At 35.7% G+C, this 22,888-nt stretch overlaps 1 protein-coding gene across 1 annotated transcript; it reads left to right on the forward strand.

The window, feature by feature from the left end:
• Positions 1-8,464: 8,464 nt before the first annotated feature.
• Positions 8,465-13,125, forward strand: LOC144709328 (mitochondrial outer membrane protein porin 1-like). The gene is made up of 6 exons (XM_078582857.1): positions 8,465-8,624; positions 9,151-9,218; positions 9,705-9,815; positions 10,924-11,010; positions 11,082-11,290; positions 12,671-13,125. The coding sequence occupies exons 1-6, from the start codon at positions 8,582-8,584 to the stop codon at positions 12,975-12,977; spliced, it is 825 nt and encodes a 274-aa protein (XP_078438983.1). The 5' UTR covers positions 8,465-8,581; the 3' UTR covers positions 12,978-13,125.
• Positions 13,126-22,888: the final 9,763 nt, after the last annotated feature.

A 22,888-nucleotide genomic window follows, 5' to 3' on the forward strand; every position in this document is an offset into this window, starting at 1 on the left:
ACATATTATTTGACTTCTACACCCCATAATATAGAGTTATATAGAAATCAATTATTCAATTCAACATTCAATATGATCCATCCAAGATTCGAAAACTCAACGAGAGTTATATTTGCCTTTATGATGATCAAGCTTGTGGTTCTCTATGGGACATTAATGTTATTCTCATAGAAAACAATACCTGCATTGTATTGTTTTTGTATCATTTTTTGGCTTTACGAGATTTATATTTGCCTTTATGATGATGGAGCCTGCGGTTCTCTATGGGACATTAATGTTATTGTCTCATAGAAAAGAATACCTGCATTTTATTGTTTTGTATCATTTTTTGGCTTTACGAGAGTTATATTTGCCTTTATTATGATGAAACTTATGGTTCTCTATGGGATATTAATGTCATCATCTCATAAAAAAGAATACCTGCATTTTATATTTTTTGTAGCGTTGTTTGGCTTTACGATAGTTATATTTGCCTTTATGATGATGAAGCTTGTGGTTATTTGTGGGATACTATTCTTACACTAGGGTTATGTAGTGTTTGTTAGTATACCAATATAGTTTGATTCAAGAACTTTCTTGAATTCCGGATCAGCAACTAGGTCAATTAAATTGGTTAAGACAGTGATGAGTCTAAGATGGTAGATGAAGCTTCAAATAAGAAAAATCGATCGACAAATTCAGCATTGTTGATATAGTCAAGGCATTGATATGTTTTAAGTCATTATATTTTCTTCTTACATCTCATAAAAACATTTTATACATTCAAATTAACAGATTATTCAGGCCTTCACTCAACTTTTTAACTAACATTTTTTGGTTTGAAATATTTTCATCTGGAACACTGATATAATCCAAGTTTCGTGGGAGGATAGTGAAGAAGAAAACAAAGAGGATTTTATGAAGAGAGTTTTAATTTTGAAAATTAAATTAGAGCTGCAGGAAGAACACTGTGATGAATTTTTTAAACTCTTATTCTCAAGCCGATATGTTGCATTCTTCGACATAGTTCTTATTTCATTTTTCATAATTCTATGCTTAATCTGTAAATATAATTACCAATCAAAATAATATACTTGAATCATATGGCCTTGATAATAAAACACTATTAAGTAAAAATATTTAAATATATTTCACAATCTGAAATTATTGAATTTTAGAAAGAAGTTCCCTGTCATCAAACAAATGAATTCCTCCCTCCTACTCTCCCATTGTGTTTTTACCCATGTATCCACTTTGTAAAACTCTTGGTTCAATGTTCTTCCATTTGTGGGTTTGTCGTGGTGATGAGATCATCATATGTTAAGTTCTAACACGACTGCCAACCCAATATGGGATTAGTATGTCAGAATAAATATGAGAGGAATCAACATTTTGGAAACTCAAAAAGAAAACATTCAGTGGTCATATTAGCTTTCCTACAGTCACATGTTATCAACTAATTCCTCGAATGAGTCACTTTAAGCCTCTCATATGCCTGACATCTAGACATACCCACACAATCCTTGAATGTTAATACCTCCCCGTCTTGTTCTCATTCATCACCACCAAATTACAATTCTTTTCACACTAGTGGAGAGGGAGATTTAAGGAGTCAGAATATGGGGGCTCCCAAGGAGAAACTTGTACGTGTGCATATCACTTAAGACCTAGGATTTTTTTATTTAATTAAATATATCAAAAAACCATATAAGTCTTTGAATTTTCATAGTTAATGACTCCCTTATCCAAAAAACTCACTGACTGATCTAAATAGTTAACTATATCCAATAGATATCACTTATCATACATAAAATTAAGTGAATCGATAGGTCGTAGTCAAACACAACCATCCCTATGTGAGACTTCTCTAGAGTCCCCAGTATAAGGTCAGTTACACAACTACCACTTGAATCAGCTTGGTTGTACTTTTGGTATAAAGCTATTGACATTCCCAAAGATAATACACGAATGTGTATGAATCTACCATCTACATCGTATGAGTAGTAGATTATGTTATTCACATAAAATGTTAAATACTAGGAATCATCATAGTGAAATATCTTCATAGTTTGAGGTGAAAAAGAAGTGTTAAGCTTTTGCATCAATTGGTTGGAAGGACTTTGAGATATTTTGAGTAAAAGTCCAAAAAAAGTACATGTTTTCAGGCTGTGATATTTAATCTAATCTTATGACTTAAATCATGAAGTTTGATTATCATAAGCTTGAAAGTTTGACTGACAACAAACAATGGGAATATTGAGTGTATGGTTTTAGTTATTCATTGGATGGGCCAAAAGCCGAGATAGGGAAAACTAATGATTAGTTGAACTTTCAACAAAAGATGTTCTTTACTGGGTGAAATTTCATTGCCACATATAAATTTCTCCATGACATCTACATACAGTCTTGAAGAGGTGGAAACCACCTTGATGGAGCATAATTAGAGGAAGAAAGGTCCAGATTGCACTTGTGGTGACACTTGATATGTATAATGGGAGATTTATGGAAAGAAAAAGGATAAGGGAATACGTGTAAATACGAGATATTGATCGACGCCACATAGTGACTAGTTAGAAGCAAGTTTGCCACAAGTACAATGAGTGGGGTCTTTGAGGCGGCATTGTTGGACACATAAGAGTGGGAAAAATGATGAGTACTCGTCTCATTTGGAAACAAAACAATTTATAAATGATGATGGAGGTCTACTTTATCCATGTCACATAACAAGAGTTGGCTGATTCTTGGACTCTGAATTCTTGTAGTTATTTACACGTGTTCACACATTGATTGGTTTGTTTCGTACTGGAATGATACAATATATGTTTATATTCAAAACTGATAACGTCAAAATTAGATCAATAAAATTATGCTTTTATACTTATTTTTACCAAATATTTTTAGATTCACACTAGCATTATTCACCATTTAAGGATAAAATGATATGATTTAGTTTCCTAAGGTCTATTTTTAGGTATTTAATTTAATTTTGTGACTAACCCCACTGGACTCTTTAGAGTCAAGTGGATTTCTCACATCTTCATGGAGTTTTATTTGATAAACATGACTTAGATAAATATAATGGTAAATTTGAGATACAAATGGATAGTGAGAGGAGGCCCACTACACAAGAAGCCCATTCTAGAAGTCCATTCAAACCTCCTTAAAGATTAGGTCAACTAAGGCAAGAATTGTAGAACTACCCACAATTTGAATTTGAAAGATCTATTTTCAAATCTGAAAAGGAGGGTATGTGGATCCACGTTGGAAATCAAGAAATCTTAGCCCTCCAATCCCTTGAAATTAACTTCAATGGCCAGGAGAGTTACACCACTTATAATTATTCTCTTCTACCCTCTCTTTGTATCTCATATTGGATTTCTACTCGCAACTTGTTGTTGGAGGCTGATAAGCCTAAATTTTACGGTTTATAATCGCTAATTTGTCGTTGTTTGATTAGGCTTATGCAATGAAATTTATAATTCCTTTCTCAATTTAGATTTTAGTAGAATGATGAGTAAGGAGTCGAACCCTAGAGAGGCAGTCTGCAAGAATTTCTGAGTGAATTAGTGAATTTAAGTGGAATTTCAATGTAAGAGACTTGAAGAGAGAGAAAATTAAGAGAGTTTATGAAATTTTTAGGATTAAGGTATTGAATGAGAGAATTTTTGAATGAAATTTTGTGTGGAAGTTCAGATTGATGAGAATTAAAGAATTGAAACTTGAATTTTGAATTTTAGAGAGAGAAAGTGAAAGTTTAATCTAGAGAGAGAAAGTGCATGAAATTTGGGGATTTTTGTCTAAACAGTCAGATCTAACTGATAGAAAATGTTGAATTATGATTAGATCTAACTCCTAAGATAGAATTTTTGGTTTCTAACCAAAGATCCTCTGCTTCTCTCTAAAAATTCATGAATCTAGGGCATATACCTTTCGCCTATGCCTTGGCGTGTTAGAACTTCAAGAAATCACGAATCTGAAGAGGTATGAAGACTTACAAGACTTTGGAGAGGCCCCAATCCGGATCTGAGCTATTGAAATAAGCTGTGTCCTCCAGGCCAATTGTATTGGAGCTCAAAATCAAAAGTTATCTTTCGCCACCTTTCTGAGCCCAATTTATAGTGTTCTTGGCTCAGAAAGGTGGTTAGGATTATTACAAACAAACCCTGAAAATTTCAGGTCATTTGGATGTCAGGGTGAAAAGTTATGATTTTTTGAAGATTTAGGCCTATTTTTGAATTTCTCTCTCCTCAGGTTGTTAGCCGATCCACGTGGCGCGCTCTGATTCGCCGCGCGGTGGGCCCTTTGTTCAAGCGCTAAGCCTCCAATTTGCGCCACGCACCTTCATAACAGAAAAATTTTCGGTTAGTGATAAGTGTGCTTTGCACACTAGAGGTGAGTACAAAGCGCTCAAGGCGCGAGCTCGACACGCGTGGCCCTCTCGTGCGTGGCGCACCGCGCTATGCACAGAGGGCAGAAATATTTTTTTTTTATTCGAAAATAGCCGATTTTCTCCGAAAATGAACAGTAACGGGTGACGTGGCGCGTTCTGGTTGCGCCACGTCACTCGTTTCTTTTTTTTCTTCTTTTTTTTTTTTTAAGAAAAAGCGAAATTTTTCCGCTTTGTAACAGTAGAGGGCGACGTGGCCTTCTGCGGAAGCGCCACGTACCCCCGGAAAATCAAAGAAAAACCATAGAAATCGCCTGGAAAATTGTAAAAAACCCCTCGCGGTTTAAAAAATCAAAAAATTGCCCTTAAAACAATAAAAATTTGATATTTACGCCTGTGATGAATAAAAAAAGTCCGAGAATGATTTTTTTTATGAAATAAATTTCATTTCTTGCTCTAAATCATTCCAGAAAATTCTAAAAAAATGTGAAAAAATCAGAAAAATTATAAGAATATATTTTCAACTGAAATAAATTCATTTGAAAATATATTTTGACTTTAAAAATCATTTTTCCATAAAAATAAAATCAGAAAATTGTGCATAATTAACTAAAAATTCATAAAATTGTAAAAAATCAACTTTTTTTGGAAATTGCTTTTATTTTCATAATGATAACATGCAATATTAATGTTCTAGGTGAAAATTTCTTATAAATTCCATGATTTTGCATGATAAAATTGCATGTTATCAGAGGCCTAGTGCATCAGATTTCTTTGATCCATTCTTGTCTTTCCATCAAATTCTTGAAGAAAGACAACAAGGTTCGTATGATCTCTTGAATGTATAATTTGAATTTTCTCACCATTTTTTCTAAGTAAATATTCCAGAGAATAGCATAGACTCCAGGCTTTCCAGTGCATCACACGACAATCTAAAATTCCTCATGTAGGAAAAGTTACAGCGATTTTCATTCACTACTCATTTATGATGCAATTTAACAATGTGAAATGCAACCTAAGATTCTATTTACCGTCAAAGTTTATTTCTTGCCATAGGAAAATTAGTAAAAACCATACTAAGTTCTTGGAACTTATAATAAAAGACATAAATATTTGTTTCACTTATTTAACTTAGTTTTGACTAATTTTCTATCATTTACTTTATTTTCTCTTTAGAAAATATTTTAAAATCCAAAAATATATAAAATCACCAAAAAAAGTTATTTCAAAATATATTTGAATTAAAATTTACTCTCTCATTACCTGCTCCTTGCGAATTTGAACCTTAATTACCCTATTCTAAGTAAGAAAAAATTTATAAATATTGTTGGATAAATTAGAGCCTTAAACTACTTATTTGACCCAAAATCCGGTTTATTAGAAACAATGTCCATTCTACAGTTTGTGACATTGGTTTTATGAAGTTTTAGATGCACAAAGGCTTGATGATGACATTTTACCAACATTTGGCAAGTTCCTTCTCTTAGTCAGAAATTAACTTTGTCGAGAGTTTTGTAGTTGAAGGGCTCACATATTTGTGTGTGATATTCTTTGTTAAGGGGAATATTCTTCTAGGGAACATTTATTTGCTTGAATGAAAGGTTACCGTGCATGGAGTTCTTTGCATGGATGACATCAACGGCTGCATGGTAATGACACTGATGATGATTCTGGCAGTGGCAATGGTGACAACACCAATTATGGAGATAGTTCTTATAAAAATGTTATTATATGCCTCAGTAAAATTATTATTATGTGATTAAAAATATTTTTTAGAAATAAAAAACCATGTATTCAAGCCATGATATATGGGAGAAAATATAGCAATAATGGAAAACTATTAAATAATGTACCGACATTTAATTGTCATAAGAATATGTCTTTGAGCTTGAACAAGTTTCGACAATTCTGTGCATCCGCCTGCAAAAAAGGTATGAATTAATTGAATATCTTTGATTCATATGAATTTCATAAAAAATAGTTTTATATTGAAAATGCTGGGCGTTAAAATATTTTTCTAAAGTTTATTGTTAGTTAGTGGGCTATATATTGATATTGTCCACCCATCAAATGAATATATCTCTCTAATGTCTAATATGAATAAAATTTCAGTATTACAATGTATAATTGACACACATGAATATCCATTTAATCAATAGTTTAAAATTTTTATTTTTTTGGCATTAATTTTTATTATAATAGTTTAAATTTTAAATAATTTTTTGTTGGGTTTTGTGCCTTGGTTCAACCATGGAAAACATGGTTTCCATGATGTGGAATCATGTTATCAATTCTCAATCGATCTTTAAAATAATACATCACATGTACCTTATGGGGAACTTGTTCCACCATTGACTTACTCGCTTTGTGATCGTTTTGAAGCTGTTCACATGCTGGCGTCTAGAAGTATCCACGCGATCTATTACCCTCGTATCTCCACTTCTTCTTCTTCTTCAACTCTCCTTTAGAATCTTAAAGATCTTCTCACCATGAAGACACTCTCCTTGGTTAAGTGGAGACGAGATCATAGTGGAGAAGGAGGGTTGCTCCCAATTCTGACTGGCCTAGATGCTTCCAGATGATCTCGTCCTGACTAGAAAATCATATTTGTGAGCTTCTTACTACACTCAAGGTATAGCTTGTTTGAATTCCATGATTAGAGGCTCGTTAATTGTAGTCAAAATGTTGCTGTCCATTCATGAGATGTCCTTGGTGTCTCGAGTTAGTGGATCACTTATACAACCGTGGCATGAATTAACGTGATTTACGTTTAGGCATAATACCATTTAGGGATTCATACTGGATTAATTCAATGAACTCTTTCTCCAAAGAACACCCACTGTATATCCTTAGTGTTGCCCCACTAATAGGCACAAGATCATATGTACTTATCATATAAGTACGATCATTTAATGCTAGTCTATTTAGATAATTCGATGTCCATCTCGACTATTAATTGAATTTGAACATTTGGAGTACACGTTTAAAGATTGGGAATCATTGTATTACAATCTCATCATAATTTACTATGTCATTGAATGTATTCATGGAATTCATTATAAACATCACATTCGAATAATAAGGAACGTAATATTTTACTTGACGTACTTAAATACAAACATGGTGATGTAATTTGGCTTAATGGCCACGTAATATCTATCATTTTACAGTCTGATTGACAAGGAAATAGGTTGTCCTCACGTGAAAGTAATACAACTTTCCGCAAGTTTGTGAGTTCTTCACAAGACATGAGTATGTATTAATTTAACGTATTAAATTAAATCTTGGTAAAAAACCCGAGTACTAAAAAAACAACTATAATAAATATATTATTATCCCACGGGCCGAAGAAATAGCTCATCCTCATATAATCACTAATTCTTAAATGTCTACCATATATGAACCAATTTCCCATAATAAAAAATACTCTCGAATAGTATGAAGTTATACTTAGCAGAAAAAAATGAACTATTTTCAACAAATATATTATTATCCGGTTGAAGGAATAGCTTCCGCTCATTTAATTTAACATATTAAATTATTATCACATGAGTATATATTAATTTAACATATTAAATAAAATCTTGGTAAAAAAATCAAATACTAAAAATACAACTATTATAATTCTATTATTATCTCACTGGCCAAAGAAAGCGTTCATCCTCATATAATCAATAATTCTTATATGTCTACTATATATGAACCAATTTTTATGTGTCAACTATTATAAATCGGATAGTATGAAATTATACTCAGCAGAAAAAAATGAACTATTTTCAAAAAAAATATTATTATCCGATTGGCAAAAGAAATAGCTTCCCCTCATTTCAAGACCCGCCATCTGCAATTTGTGGTGGGGCCACGTGGATGAGCTGAGACGTGCAACACCGCACACAACGGCGCAACAAGCAGTACGTATAGAATTCCACGGGGGGAATGCGCGAGCGCTTTATGACGACAAACTAGGAATAGGAAAAGATTGCTGGGGCCAAACTGAAACTTGCGCACGGGAAATATGCACAGCAATACGTACGGAATGAAGTTTGGGATTAGGGTTTCTCCACCTTGTCCGAAGTTCTCCCCGATTTCGGTAGAGATCGGGCTCCGAGGGTATATAATGAGCCTTCTCTCACGAATGTCACTGCCTGCGACCAGTTGTCTTGCCCTTGCTCGGATTTCTACTTGTCTGTGAGTGCGGTGGCAGCGGTGCTCGCCATGGGGCCCGGACTCTACTCCGACATCGGGAAAAAGGCTAGAGGTTTGTTGCTCGATCGAGATCTCCCTCTCTTTTGTCTAGTTTCTGACTTTTTGGAACTTCAATCGCTGATTTTTTCGGTTTTTGTTGCTTGATCGAGTTCTCTCTCTATTTTGTCTAGTTTCTGGCTTTTCGGAACTGTAATCGCTGATTTTTTCGGTTTTCCTTGGTGCTTGATCGAGTTTTCTCTCTATTTTGTCTAGTTTCTGACTTTTTAGAATTTTAATCGCTGTTTTTTTCGGTTTTTCTTCTTGCTTGATTGATTTCTCTCTCTATTTTGTCTAGTTTCCGACTTTTTGGGTCTTTAATCGCTGATTTTTTCGGTTATTTTTGTTGCTTGATCGAGATCTCTCTCTTTTCTGTCTATTTTCTGACTTTTTAGAACTTTAATCGCTGATTTTTTCGGTTTTCCTTGTTGCTTGATCGAGATTTCTCTCCTTTCTGTCTAGTTTCTGACTTTTTGGAATTTTAATCGCTGATATTTTCGGTTTTTCTCGTTGTTTATACTTTTTTTTGTTTCATTGTGCAGATCTTTTGTATAGAGATTACCAAACTGACCAGAAATTCTCCATCACTACCTACGCCGCGAATGGAGTGGTGAGCTTCTTTCTTCTCTCCAGTTTGTTCCTTCTATTTCGTAAGGTCCGAGTCGTGAGGATTTTGTTGCAATCCTGTGCTCTGATTTGTTAGATCGTATTTTCTCTTGCTGGAAGCTCTTCTGCGCCGTTGATTTTTGTTCCGTGAGAAATTTGTGCGTTACAGTGGGCGGCATTTATCAAAATATAGGATGATGAAATCACATTATTAATAAATTGTGTGACTCTCATTATTCGTCATTTGTATATTTCAGTCCACTTTTTGATTAATGGTTGACATCCTATTATTGGATATCAGATTACCTACAGCGGGCTCGCTTATTTCTGCTTCGTTCTTTGCTCAATACCTTTCTAATTCTAGATTGTGGTTCTATGTTATCATTCGCCGTTGATTTCTGTCCATGATCAAAGTTGAAATCTTCTTAACTTTTATTTGCAAAGGTTTCTTGATTCCCTCTTAACATTACTTAATCGATATATGTTTCAGGCAATTACATCATCGGGCACCAAGAAACTGGATTTGATATTTGGTGAGATTCATGCCCAGCTGAAGAACAAAGGAGTTACGACTGATATCAAAGTTAACTCTGACTCTAATGTAAGATTGAAATTCACCACTACAACTAAGACAATCTTATTTGGCACTTCTTTTTTTACCACACGTACTAACTTCGGTACCTATTCCTCGACCAATGTATGCGACTTATTCTCGCATTAGAACATTATTTAATTTCCCAGTAGTTGTATCTTTAGGATTATCAATAATTTGGATGTGCTATTTCATGGGTAAATTATCTGGATTAGGACGACTTAGTTATAGCTCATTCGTTGTACCATTGCGTTGATTTGAATATTTCAAATTAAATTGTAAGATCCGTCCACAAACACAAATGATTGAAGAGATGTGTTATCGTTTTGTTTTCTTGAGATGGTTTCAGATGACACCGAATATCCACTCGGTACCGCCTATGAGTAATTAGTTTTCTTCAAAAAATGGGAAATTAGTACGTGTTGTCTCATCTGGAAAAAAGTAAATAAACATGAGTGTATATACTTTCAAAATATTGATTAGTTAAGTATTTTGGTCTGGGCATCAAGCTATGGATTAGTCCTATGCTGTTGACCAAGCCCTACTGCTTGGGCCCCTTGTGGAACGAGCTGGAGGATTATTATCTATTTTGCTATCAACCTCTTATTTCAAAATCCACTGATCACTATTCATTCTACTCATACAGCTAATTCATGCAACTCCTATTGCTTGATTACACAAATACGTGTTTCCTAGTGAAACTATATATTAATTATTACTATATTTCTATTTATGTGTTGAATATCTGAAAAAACCAATATCTGACATTGATATCCGATATTATAGTCCAACCCCTGGTATGATGACGGATGCCGATATTTTGGGGGATAACAGTATTTGTTATCGGTACTGTTGCAAACATTATCTTAAAGATTGATGTCAGATAAATCCATTTCTGGTGTCTGGTTCAGCATACCTCCCTACATTGCCATCTGATATCAGGCTCAGGTTGGCCGAACACTTCTCGGCAGAAATTTCGGTTTATGTTTAATTTTTGTCCATTTCATGTGGAAGTAGAACTCATTTTATGTACATTTGATCGTAATTATCATTGATGGAATAATTTGTATCAAAATATAAAGGAACTGATGGAGCGACCTATGTCTGTATGAATCAGCTGTTTACCACTGTGACGGTGGACGAGCTGGCGCCCGGGTTCAAGTCTATCTTCAGTTTCGTCGTTCCAGACCAGCGATCCGGCAAGGTGTGTAACAAGTGATACAGAGGTTTGATCTGTTGCGTTATGTTCATTGTTTTTGCTTATCCATTGTACAGGTGGAGCTTCAGTATCTGCATGAGTATGCTGGCATCAGTGCGAGCTTCGGGCTGACCGCCAACCCTGTCGTCAACTTTGCCAGTGTCCTCGGCACTGGCGTGCTCGCTGCCGGAGCGGACGTGTCCTTTGACACGGCTTCCGGAAATTTCACCAAGTACAACGCTGGCCTTACCCTCACCAACGCCGACCTCATTGCCTCCCTCACCCTGTGAGTCTACGCGACTTCGTCATATCTCTCTCTGTTTCCTATATCTATTTCTTCTTGATTTTTTCTTATACTTGTACCGACCTTCATTTTGCTCTCTCTCTATTTCTTCTTTATCTGTTTCCTATATCTATTTCTTCTTGATTTTTTCTTATACTTGTAACGACCTCCATTTTTCTATCTCTCCATTTTTCTATCTCTCTCTGTTTCTACATTTATCTGTTTCCCATATCTATTTCTTCTTGATTTTTTCTTATACTTGTACCGACCTCCATTTTTCTCTCTCTCGATTTCTTCTTTATCTGTTTCCTATATCTATTTCTTCTTGATTTTTTCTTATACTTGTACCGACCTCCATTTTTCTATCTCTCTCTGTTTCTACATTTGTCTTTTTCTGATATCTATTTCTTCTTGGTTTTTTCTTATACTTGTACCGACCTCCATTTTTCTGTCTGGGGCTTATCTTTTGTTTCACTCCCTCTTTCCTTTTTTCTCTGTCTGTTTTACACTCTCTGTCTACCAACTAGCTTATTTCATTCTTTCTCTACATCTGTGTGCACATTCTCTCTATTTCTGTATCTCTATGTACCATCCATTTATCACTCTCTCGTTCACCGTGTTGCGATGTCTCTCTCATCTCCTTCTATTTCTGTGTATGTCGTGATCTCTCTTTAATCGGACAACTCTCTTAGCTTTGATCTCCTCCGTTTTATTCTCTTGCATCATCTACTCTTTTATCTCTATCGCCCCTCTTGACAGCTAACTATTCTATAATCTCTCTCAATCGTAGCTTTTTACAGCTACCCATCCAGTTATATATCTCTCGCTATCTATTCTTTGATCCCTCTATCTCATCCAGTTTACAGCTAACTCATCCAGTTGTATATCTCTCATTATCTATTGTTTTATCTCTCTTGATCTTACCTTTTTTTTAATTTCTCTTCATCGCTGCTTTTGATAGCTACCCATTCATTTTTTATCTCCCCCTCTCTTCCTCCTAAGAACACTCTCAGCAGTAGACATGGTTGTTCTGTTCTGTTCCTTTTAAACAGACAAAAAATTGGCACAAAAGAAACGCGCACTGCCTTGTTCTTTGTTCTGTTCTTTTTCTTTTCAAAAACGAAGAAGATTCGCACATTCAGACAAATTCTCACATTCTCACAAAATTAGAACAAAATGTGCACAAAGCAAACAAAAGAACCGCACACTGGTCTGTGCAATGTTCTGTTCGTAAACCAAACAGAACGAACAATTCTCACAAATTCGCACAAAAGAACAGAACGACCTTGTCTATTCAGCAGTGGTGAATCTTATGGAAAGCCCTCTCACTATCTCTCTCAATCTCAATTCACTGAACGACACTGGGGGTGTGGTGTTCCGCAGGAACGACAAGGGGGACAGCGTGACGGCGTCATACTACCACCTGGTGAGCCCGCTGACGAGCACAGCGGTGGGGGCAGAGCTGACGCACAGCTTCTCCAGCAACGAGAACACGTTAACGTTCGGCACGCAGCACGCCCTCGACCCGTTAACCACTGTGAAGGGCCGGGTTAACAACCTCGGCAAGGCCAGCGCTCTCATCCAGCACGAGTGGCGGCCCAAGTCCCTCCTCACGCTATCCGGCGAGGTCGACACCAAGGCCATCGACAAGGGCTCCAAAGTAGGTCTCTCCCTCGTCCTCAAGCCTTGACATTTCTCCTCTTCTTCTCTCTCTCTCTTATCTTTTTTTTTGTTTTTTTTGGAGTGACTAAATAATCCATGCAGGGAGAAACCCAGCACCGACCCTCTTTTTTTTTTCTTTTTCTCTGTTTTCTATTGATCTTTTTTCTTTGATGATCCCCCCTGCTTGTCTCATGGCTCAGCAGTGGAGAGATCGAAGAAGAGAGTTTTAAAGAGTTTTTTCTCAGCTTTTTCTTTCAAGATTATTATTGAAACAGTGTAGGGTAAGGTAGGGATAGGTTTAGTATATAGGGTGTAATAATGAAAATGGAATTTATCACTCATGAAAGTAGTTGATTGTGCTATGATGGGTAAATTAAGTGATTTCTTTGCGTGATAGTTTCTCATGAATGATGTAGTTTCCACGGACGGATGCCTACAGTCATCCGATCTCTCCTGAGTCCAGAGCGATGATTTACAATATGGTTTCTGTTAAAACATTATTACTGCGTCTTTAATTATAAAATAATTTCTGCATTCTGTCATCTCAAATCGTCACAAGTGATCCCCTGATTTGGTATCATCTGTGTTTATTTTTTCCATTTTGTCATCCTGTGTGTCATCAGTTTCATTTTTCATCATGGATGAATGATCACATTGGGGTCCATTCAGTCTTGTCCCGCCTGTACAAAATGTCATTAATCATTCATCATCACATTGGGGTACTTATTGCTTCCGCCATAGATTGCACAAATGTAGCTCTCTGGATTGCCCAGTCAATGATCTTGAGAATACTAGGTAAACCATACCTTGAATAGAAATCCTTCAAAATTTTGCATAATTCTTTGATATAATATCTTTGTGTGGTTTTTTTTCCCCCTCATATTACTTATCGTATAATCTTTGTGTTTTGTAACATATGTTTTATTTATAAAATAATTCCTAAAGACAACATCTATAGAAACCAAACCAAAGCTTTCATGTGCGTTCATGCTCTAGGAAATCTAAAATTATAGGAATATGAGGAAATAGGAACTTATGAATGTCAGTGACAAATATATTACTCATGCCGTAACCAACATGATCAAACTAACAAAACATATTATCAATCCTACACAAATAACATCTTACAATGAACAAAGAGGACTTTGTAATTGGAATTTCACGTGCGGGAATATATCGTCTTTAATCGCTTTCGATCTCTTTCTATCTCATCTTGATGTATGCTCCCAACTTGTTATTAGAGGCTTAGTTTTTGTACCGCACAATTTGTGCTAATTTTTGCACCGCACCTCACATCCTTCTCTAATCAAATTATCTCGATAGAATAACACTAACTGGTCCTACTTATATGATAAGTATAACTGATCTTGTGGCTATTAGTGTGGCGACACTAAGGATAGATAGTAGGTGCTCATTAGATAAAGAGTTCACTGAATTGATCTGAACGAATCCCTGAATGATATTATATGTAAACATCAATCTGGTGGATTTAAGTCATGGTTATATAAGTGATCCACTGACCTGAGACACCTAGGACATCTCGTGAGAGGACGACTACATTTTGACTATGACTTACAAGCCTCTAATCATGGGATTGAAATAAATTATAGATTTGATATAGTAAGAAGCTTATGGAGATGATTGAGTGGTCAGTACGGGATCATCCGCCCTCGGTAAAAGATGATTAACTCAAGGAAGGTGATTAACTCAAGGAAGACAATGTAGAAAAATCCCTAGCCAGGGTAGTGATGATATTGGAGAAGGTTTTCTCTGATGATCCATGTTACGCATCAGTACTAGTTGAATGACGGATTAGGGTTTGACGATAAAGCACACCCTAAGTCATTCGAGAGTCTCGCACAGATGATAGATTATACATATATGGTAATCGATGACGGTAAAGGTTCCATGAGAGATTTTGAGAATACTTGGTATCTTCTAAAGCACGAGGTGTAGGTTGTCACCCCACGGGCCGAAAAGTTGACCTATTGATTAGGTTAAATCGATCCTTATTTAATTAATGTATATGTTGATATAGTTAATTAATAAGGTTAGTCAATAAATGTTATTAGGCCACTAAAGTTATTATCTAGAATGATACATGGGCCTAGAGGGTCACACGCACAAGGTCATAAGGGCATTGATGGATATATTTTACTTTGTAGGGTTTTTGAGAAAAACCTTAAATAAAATATGAAGAGGGAACGGGGTCTCATTTTAAGCACCCATGCAAGCCTGATTTGAGAGCTCTCCCTTTCTCCACTCTCTTCTCCACTCATCCAAGGAGAGTGTCTTCATGGTGAGGAGATCTTTTAGATTTTCAAAAAGAATCGAAGAAGAAGATGTGGAGGTCCAAGCGTCAAGTGATCGCATGGATAGTTCTAGAGGCCGGACGCATGAACGACTTCAGAACAATCTCGGAGCGGTAAGGTTAAGGGTGGAACGAGTTCCCCAAAAGGTAATTCGATATTTTATTTTGAAGATTGATTTTGAATCGATCGACAGGCTTCTGCATCCATGAAAACATGTTTTCCATGGACGAACCAAGGCACTAAACTCAACATTGGTATCATCAACTCCATCTTGCCTAAGATACTGATCCTATTGCTGATTTTGCGGATCCTTAACCATTATATTTTAGTCTCAAATTTGGATGTTTGGAAGGGTTCCTAAACACTGAATCCTTTTTGTTATGCCAAACATTGGGTTCCAAACAACCAAGTCCTTTTGAATTGTTATGCCAAACCAAAACTTCTCCTTTGCTGATAGAGCACAGTATGACAACATTCATTTCTTGCCGGCTAATTTTGAGGTTCTGAACCATTTTTGGTGCAGATCAATTATTTTTAGTTGAATCTATGTTTCCAGACATGGACCTAGTTAATGATGCCCATAGGTATCTTTTGTATGAAAAGACCATGCCTTTTTCATACAAAGAAGTTGTATGGTTTCTGGCAGGGTTCTAATTCCTTGGGCCCTCGTGTCTATAGGGTAGCATTAATTTTTCCAAGATGTCCAATGAACTTTTTATTCCATCATTGTTACACCATTGAAAATTATCCATGAATTTATGAAAATAGTCTATGATTTTCATAGGGGCATCGAATACATGCTAGAGTATGAATTTGAATGATGTTCGATACATGATTCATCAAAACAATTTACCTACATGGGGATAAGAGTTTGCCTTTCCATCCATCCAATTTCCTACAAACTTTCTCTAAAATTGATCAAGATAAATTGCTTATTTTTGCCCGATGAATTTAGTGGCGCCTAAACATAAAAATGGAAGGGTACCAGCATAATTTTTTTTAATTTATGTAATTTTTTTTAATAAGGGGGTTTTGTCAGCAATATATAAAGAACTCTTTACTATATTGAATTTTTTTCTGGACAAGATTTCATATTCTTCTAGTAATTTTATCAGATTTTGCAAAGATGATTTCTTTGCATTTAAAAAAATTGTTGTATCATTTGCAAACAAGCAATGTGATATAATAGGTGGTACGTGTTTGGTATAGTTCCAATGGCAGATGATGTAATCTTAGAGCAGAGGTTTTGACTCAAGATTTCTTGCGCTAATATGAATAATCTGGGTGATATTGGATTGCCTTGTTCGAGACATCTTTTTCCATGGAAAAAGGGGTGGAGTTTCCATCTACAAAAATGGAATTTTTTTTTCATTTCTATACATGCTTTTATCATATCTATCCATTCTGAGCTAAATCCAAAACGTTGTAAAACTGAAATGAGAAATGACCATTCAATCCAATCATATGCCTTCGCCATATCAAGTTTAATGATAACATTTTGTCTGGCAACTTTATGATTTAGGGATAGTGCTACTTCATTTACCAGGTCAACACTGTCATGGATAGTTTTCCTTTGAACAAAACCTAATTGTTCCTTGGAAATTAATTTTGATAGTACTAAACTTAACTGCTGATTTAGTATTTTAGATATTATTTTGTATATAACATTGCATAAGCTTATAGGGCGCATTTCAGAGAATGATGATGGTGTTTGCTTTTTAGGTATCAATGTTAGGAATGTTTCTTTCCAAGCTTTACGTAATATCTTTTTCAAAAAAAATTTGGATGGTAGCATAGACACCTTGTTTGATTATCTCCCAACAAGATGCGAAGAATCGGGCGGTAATTCCATCTGGTCCTGGTGCACTGTCAGGATGCATGGATTTTAGGGCCAGTTCAGTTTCTTGTATATTGGGCTGGCTACACATTCTTAGGTTATCTTCTTCATGTACTCCTGTTGGTATAACCTCGAGGAGTACTTGATTGAGCGGAGAAAGTTGCGATGTTAATAATGTTTTGTAATATTTCACCGTCACTAATTCCTGATAACCTACGAAGCAAGTAGTTGATAACATAGTTATGGTGAAGTAGGGCTCTGCCATTCATAAAGAATATATCTGATCTTACATATATATGTTTTGGTCCTCTTCGTCCATTACGTCATGATAACTGATTTCCTTCATGTTTAGGTTCCAATACCTCAAACTACATCATCGCTGAGTTAAATCCATCCATATCGATCATATTCGGATCTTGGCCCCTTTTATTTTCAGAGAAATTCCAAAACACATTGAAATCTCCTCCCACAAACCATGACAAATTAGATGCATGAACATTTTGATATAAGCTGTCCCATAATTCATTCCTGTGCTCTCTCAAATATGATGCATAAATGAAGGATATCAAGAAGGTTTTCTGCTTTAAAAGCATTCATGGATACATTTGAGGGTGATATGTTTGTCCCAAGAAATCCATATTTTTCGTCAACATTATGCATAACATCCCTGGGATCCCAATTTCATTTTATAGTGATCTATCTTGTTTTGAGCAGTCATAGGTTCTAATATGCCTAGTGTGTTAAGTTAATACTTCCTTATTAAAGCCTTCAACTTCATACCTGTTTCGGCTTTTAGACTTATTGTAATCATTAATAAGTGTTTTGGGTATAGTTTTGGATCGTCCCAGACGTGGACGATGGATGGAATGGGATGAATTTCGTCCCGTCCGACGTTTGGATTCAGTGTAGGGACAAAGGAAGGGAAAAATTTTTGTCCAATGGTACGAAAACCGTCCCGTCCAGTCCTCCCGGGATGAATTTTCATCCCGTCCGGGGAGAAAACTGTCCCGTCCCTCGTCCCAGATGATAAAAAACCATTTGATATTTTTAACATATTAATACAGATTTTTCAAAGTTTTTTAGGGAAATATGGAGGAGAGAGAATCCAAATGGACATAAGTGCAATTATTTCTGAGCAGCGTCAGCTTGCGCACGCGGAAAAATACAGGGACTTCGATGAAAATTGTCATAGCGAGGCCACATGCCTACATCCCAGCCGTTGGATGTGAATCTGGCGGTTTTTCGTCGACATTGTCCGTCCATTGTCTGAGACCTTTGGACAAATGGTTTTTTCATCCCACGAGATGAAAACCGTCCCATCCGGTGGTCCCCGTGATGAACTTTTGTCCCGAATTTCGTCCATACCCTTGGACGGGAAAATTTTTTCATCCCGGGATGAAAAAATCATCCTGTCTGCGTCCCTGAACTATAGTTATTCTCGAAAGGGCTATCATTATGAAATGGGTTACGAGAACCTTTACTATGGTTATGGATCTTTCCAATTGGATTCAAGGGACTTGGATACATATGAAGTTTACCATTTTCTCCAGTTTCGTCTTCTGATGTTAAGGTCTATAAGAAGTCATCTATGGTGGTTGTGGGAGGATGACGCAGATCATTTAAAGATTTCGATTTTGTACGTGATGTGTGAGTACCAATTCGTATTGACTTATTGTGATTGTTTAAGTAATGTTTGCCATTATCAAGGCTTTGGGCACTCCATGCATCATCACAGTCTGGTGGCATGCTTCGTCTTGATGTCAGAATGTGCCGACAAGGGTGAATATGTCCATCCGGTTGTTTATCTGGTACCTCGTAGATTTTTTGGATACTTCTGATGGAATTAGTAACCTTGGTATTCGAGTATGATGTGTTTACATTGTGCATAGTGGTACGGGTTCTAGTTGAGTTAGGAGTGATGGTGAGAGGTTACTCCAGGGAGTCGAGGATATCAAAATGATTGGTACTCGTTATATTTTAGTTAAGATTTGGTGATGACTGTCAAGGAGGATAATAAGTTCCTATGGGCGTAGCTTTATTAGTTTCAACGTAATTGGTATTATTTTCCATCTCCATTGGAATTTTGTGGACATTATCACAGGTCTTGATTTATTGGATCCTATGGTCTGATGATGTCTTTTTTTGTAGATTATGTTAGTTATGAGACTTTGTTGTCTGCGATTGATGGCTAGATTTAAATTTCTTCTGACATGTGTCCTGTTTATGTCCAACAGTTTTACATTGTGTACAAAATTGGGGATGTCTATCAATAATTACTCTCTGTTTAATAATCTCCTTAGATCCATTCTGAATAAAAATGTACTCAGTGATCTGATGTAAGATGTCTACTTCCATGTATGCTCCGGCATATCTTGGCCGGGTAAAGTGACTAACTCTTTCATCAGTCCCAATAAAGGTTCCAATCATAGAGGCTATGGATTCGAAGGGTTATGGATTAAAACATTGGTGTCTAAGGCCTGGGAATCCTATCCATAGAGGAATGAGAGTGGATTTTTTTTCGTATGAAAAGTCTGGTGTTCATCTAAATGTTCTTATAGTCACCTTGTCCATTTTCTAAATGTTTTTGCTCCAGGCTCTTTAAAATGACTGTGGAATTGTATGAGGACATATCTCAGCCAACGCTGTAACTATGAAGTCATTTTGACAGATATTTAATTGTTCTAGTTTTGTAATAATAAAGTCAACGCTTGGCCTTCCATATGTTAATTTACCTACAAGAGTGTTCTGATACTGTTAAGACATCTGCATGATTTCCTCATCTAAAAAATGTAATGATTTTACTCCCATCGTGTGTGGAATAATTCATCGCAAATATTGACTGAATGAGTTTTGGAATAAACTCATTTATATGTCCAAGTTTTCTTGTCTTGCCAGTGTTTTTTTTCATTTGTGCTGATGGTTGTGCAAGGAGAGCTTATTTAATGGATCTGATGGAACTTTAGTTAGGTTTTGGCATTGTTCCTATTGAGGGTCCTGTAATTTGGGTGCAGAGGCTGGGGTCCAGAGCTCAAATTGGAGACAATACTGAACTTATGGAGGTGTGAGTCAGATCTTGTAAGTTAGACCTTGCATATAATATTTCATTTTTTTTGTTTCTTCTCCACTTTCCAAGCTATATGTTTAAATTTAAATGGAACGTGAGTAAATAATCTAGGGATAACTTTGGATTGTATACCATGTCTAAAATGGGATAAGTATTTTCTAGTCCTCAAAGGTGTTGTTTCTCCTTTAGAATGGTTTTTTCGGAGCCCAACTAGTTGCGGGGTAGTTTTTGGGTTTAGTGGCTGGCTGCTCTCATCGTTTGCTAATATTTCCAAGCATTCTTTTTTATCCATTTGGCATGATGTCCCTTCAACTACTGAAGATTGATCAGAATTGATATTATAATCTTGACTTATACTATAGTGTGTTCCTGTTATGTTTTTCTTTTCAATCTTGTGTTGAGAAAAAATATTCAGTTCCATTCCATTTTCTAGCTTTCTGCAGGTTGACCTAATATTTTCCTGCACATCTAGAGATGATGTCTTTATCCATTTACCTCTACTCCTTCCATTCTCTCCCTCCTAAAACAATTTTGGTTTTTGAGTATGTATCGTAATTTGCCATAGCAGTGCAACCAGATTTTTGAATTTCTCCTCTTAGTTCATAAGGATCATACAAGGATGTTACATGAAATGAACACCGCCAAAACAAGCAACACCTGAAATAAATAATTAAATTCCAAAGCTCTTAGGTAAATCCAAAAATGAAAGAACATTGTTTACTATGTAAAAAAATTAAAAATATTCTCAAAATAAAAACAAAAATATCATCTTGATAATATAAATTTTATGGTTTCTCTTGGTAAAAATCCGATCACCTCAAATTCAGATGAAACTCAATCCTCCTATGGTGGCAGCAAGGTATCCATTAAGGGAAGAAATGATAGCTAAGAAATCAAAGCACTATACTCCTATTCTTGAAGTAATTTACATACAGGGTTAGCTGTCAAACCAATTTTCATGATTAAATGCCATCACTGTATGGATCGCTCTTATTGTGAAAATATATCACTATATAAATCTTGGGTAGAGACAAAAATTGTGAAATGTAAAAGTTAACAAAAAACATTGATCCAATGGGATGGGAGAAAGAGCTTTGATGAATAGAATGGACCTCATCCTTTAAGAAGCAACCTTAGAAACAAAGGAATCTACTATTTTTTTTCTAAAAAAATATTGATTAGTTTTAACAAGACATTATCTCTATCCCAGAGATAAAGCAAGTGCTTGGATTAAGGGTTGGTTGAATTTTTCTATCAAGAAAACCCCATGGATTCTTTACGTTGAGGACGATTTGAAAATCACTAACCCAAGAAACATAGTTCATAATCATAGTTATTTTTAAACTAAAAATATTGATGAGTCTTTCAGAAAAAAGTTATTTGCCTTTATCCAGAGTTATTTCAACATTGACATCATATCTTTATGAAATGGTGAGAAAGGTAAGACAATAAGATGATGCGGTGACTTTTGAATTGATCCAGAAACACCACTTGGGCTGTGGAAGCTGAACCCCGAAGGGAGCCTTGAAATCATTCATGGATGAGATATAATGATTCATATTTCATATGGGATTTTTCTGGAGTGATTGCACTGTGGGAAAAAATTATTGGAAATTATTGAAACAAATGTGATTGACGCCCAACTGAAGACCTGAACTCTGAAATGATTAAGTGAGCATAGAATACAACTCTAGTGGGGCACTCCGTGAGGAATGGAGTTACGTAGCTTGGATGGTGAGGAGAGGATTGCTAATTGTATTAGACTCACCAAAGAAAAACCATCAGTGTGATTAAACCTTTTCATTTTTGGCTCAGATATCTTCTAGTCTCAGGCCATTCCAGAAACATTAATTCCTTTTTCTAATGGGATTTTCTATTCAGTCAATTTGATATAAAACTCTCATAAGGACACACTTATGTATCTTTAAGATATCTTATTTCATTTTGAGCTCTGCTTTAGTTTTCTATATGTCACGTCCCTGAAAAAATATATTTTTATTACTCTGCTCCCACACAATCATTATCAAGATTGTTATGCCCAATAAATGAATGGCTATAATAAGAGGCATGGTGATATATGTCTTGCCAATATAGTTTTCAATATTATTCCATATTTTCCCGTGCATGTATGTTCATCTTTATTAATGCAGTCAACTCACATACAATCTAGTTTGATCGTATCTGAAGTAAGATTTGGGAGTAGTTGAGTCATTTGGCATTTTACTGCGTGATATGGCCCCAAAATATCACAGTTAATGGGATCAAGTGAAACTTTAGACTAGTAATTGTTTTTTCATAGTGAATGATGACATTTCTTTCGCATGCAATTTTTTGAACCAAAATCAGTTGGGTGTAAAACAAGCTATTCTACATCCTTTGACATGGTACAAACACAATTTGTACAAAATCTCTATAACCTATGACACATAAAAAAACAGCACATTAAATGATGTCAATATGATGTTGTAATATATAAGAAAAAAACCTAGGGTTTTCCACATCCATGATGTCAACGTCCATATCCATAGTGCATGACATATGCTTTTTACATGAATAAATTAAATTATTCCTCCAAGAGCTCCCATGACAAGGGAGAAAAACCCTCATGAAAGCCTGGAGAGACAAAGAGATAAGGGGAGGGGGCAAAATAAAGAAACAACTTATAAGAAATATAATTCCTCATGGAAGCTTGGCTTGTCAAGAGTTCAACTAGAAGGAAAACCTTT

The sequence above is a fragment of the Wolffia australiana genome, chromosome 11, assembly GCF_029677425.1.
Source record: "Wolffia australiana isolate 7733 chromosome 11, ASM2967742v1".
NCBI classification, from domain to species: Eukaryota; Viridiplantae; Streptophyta; class Magnoliopsida; order Alismatales; family Araceae; genus Wolffia; species Wolffia australiana.

Coding starts and splice junctions, on each gene's coding strand:
- LOC144709328 (XM_078582857.1), top strand. CDS start 8,582: ATGGGGCCCGGACTCTACTCCGACATCGGGAAAAAGGCTAGAG. Junction 9,219..9,704: donor CCTACGCCGCGAATGGAGTG/GTGAGCTTCTTT, acceptor TATATGTTTCAG/GCAATTACATCATCGGGCAC. Junction 11,011..11,081: donor CAGACCAGCGATCCGGCAAG/GTGTGTAACAAG, acceptor TCCATTGTACAG/GTGGAGCTTCAGTATCTGCA.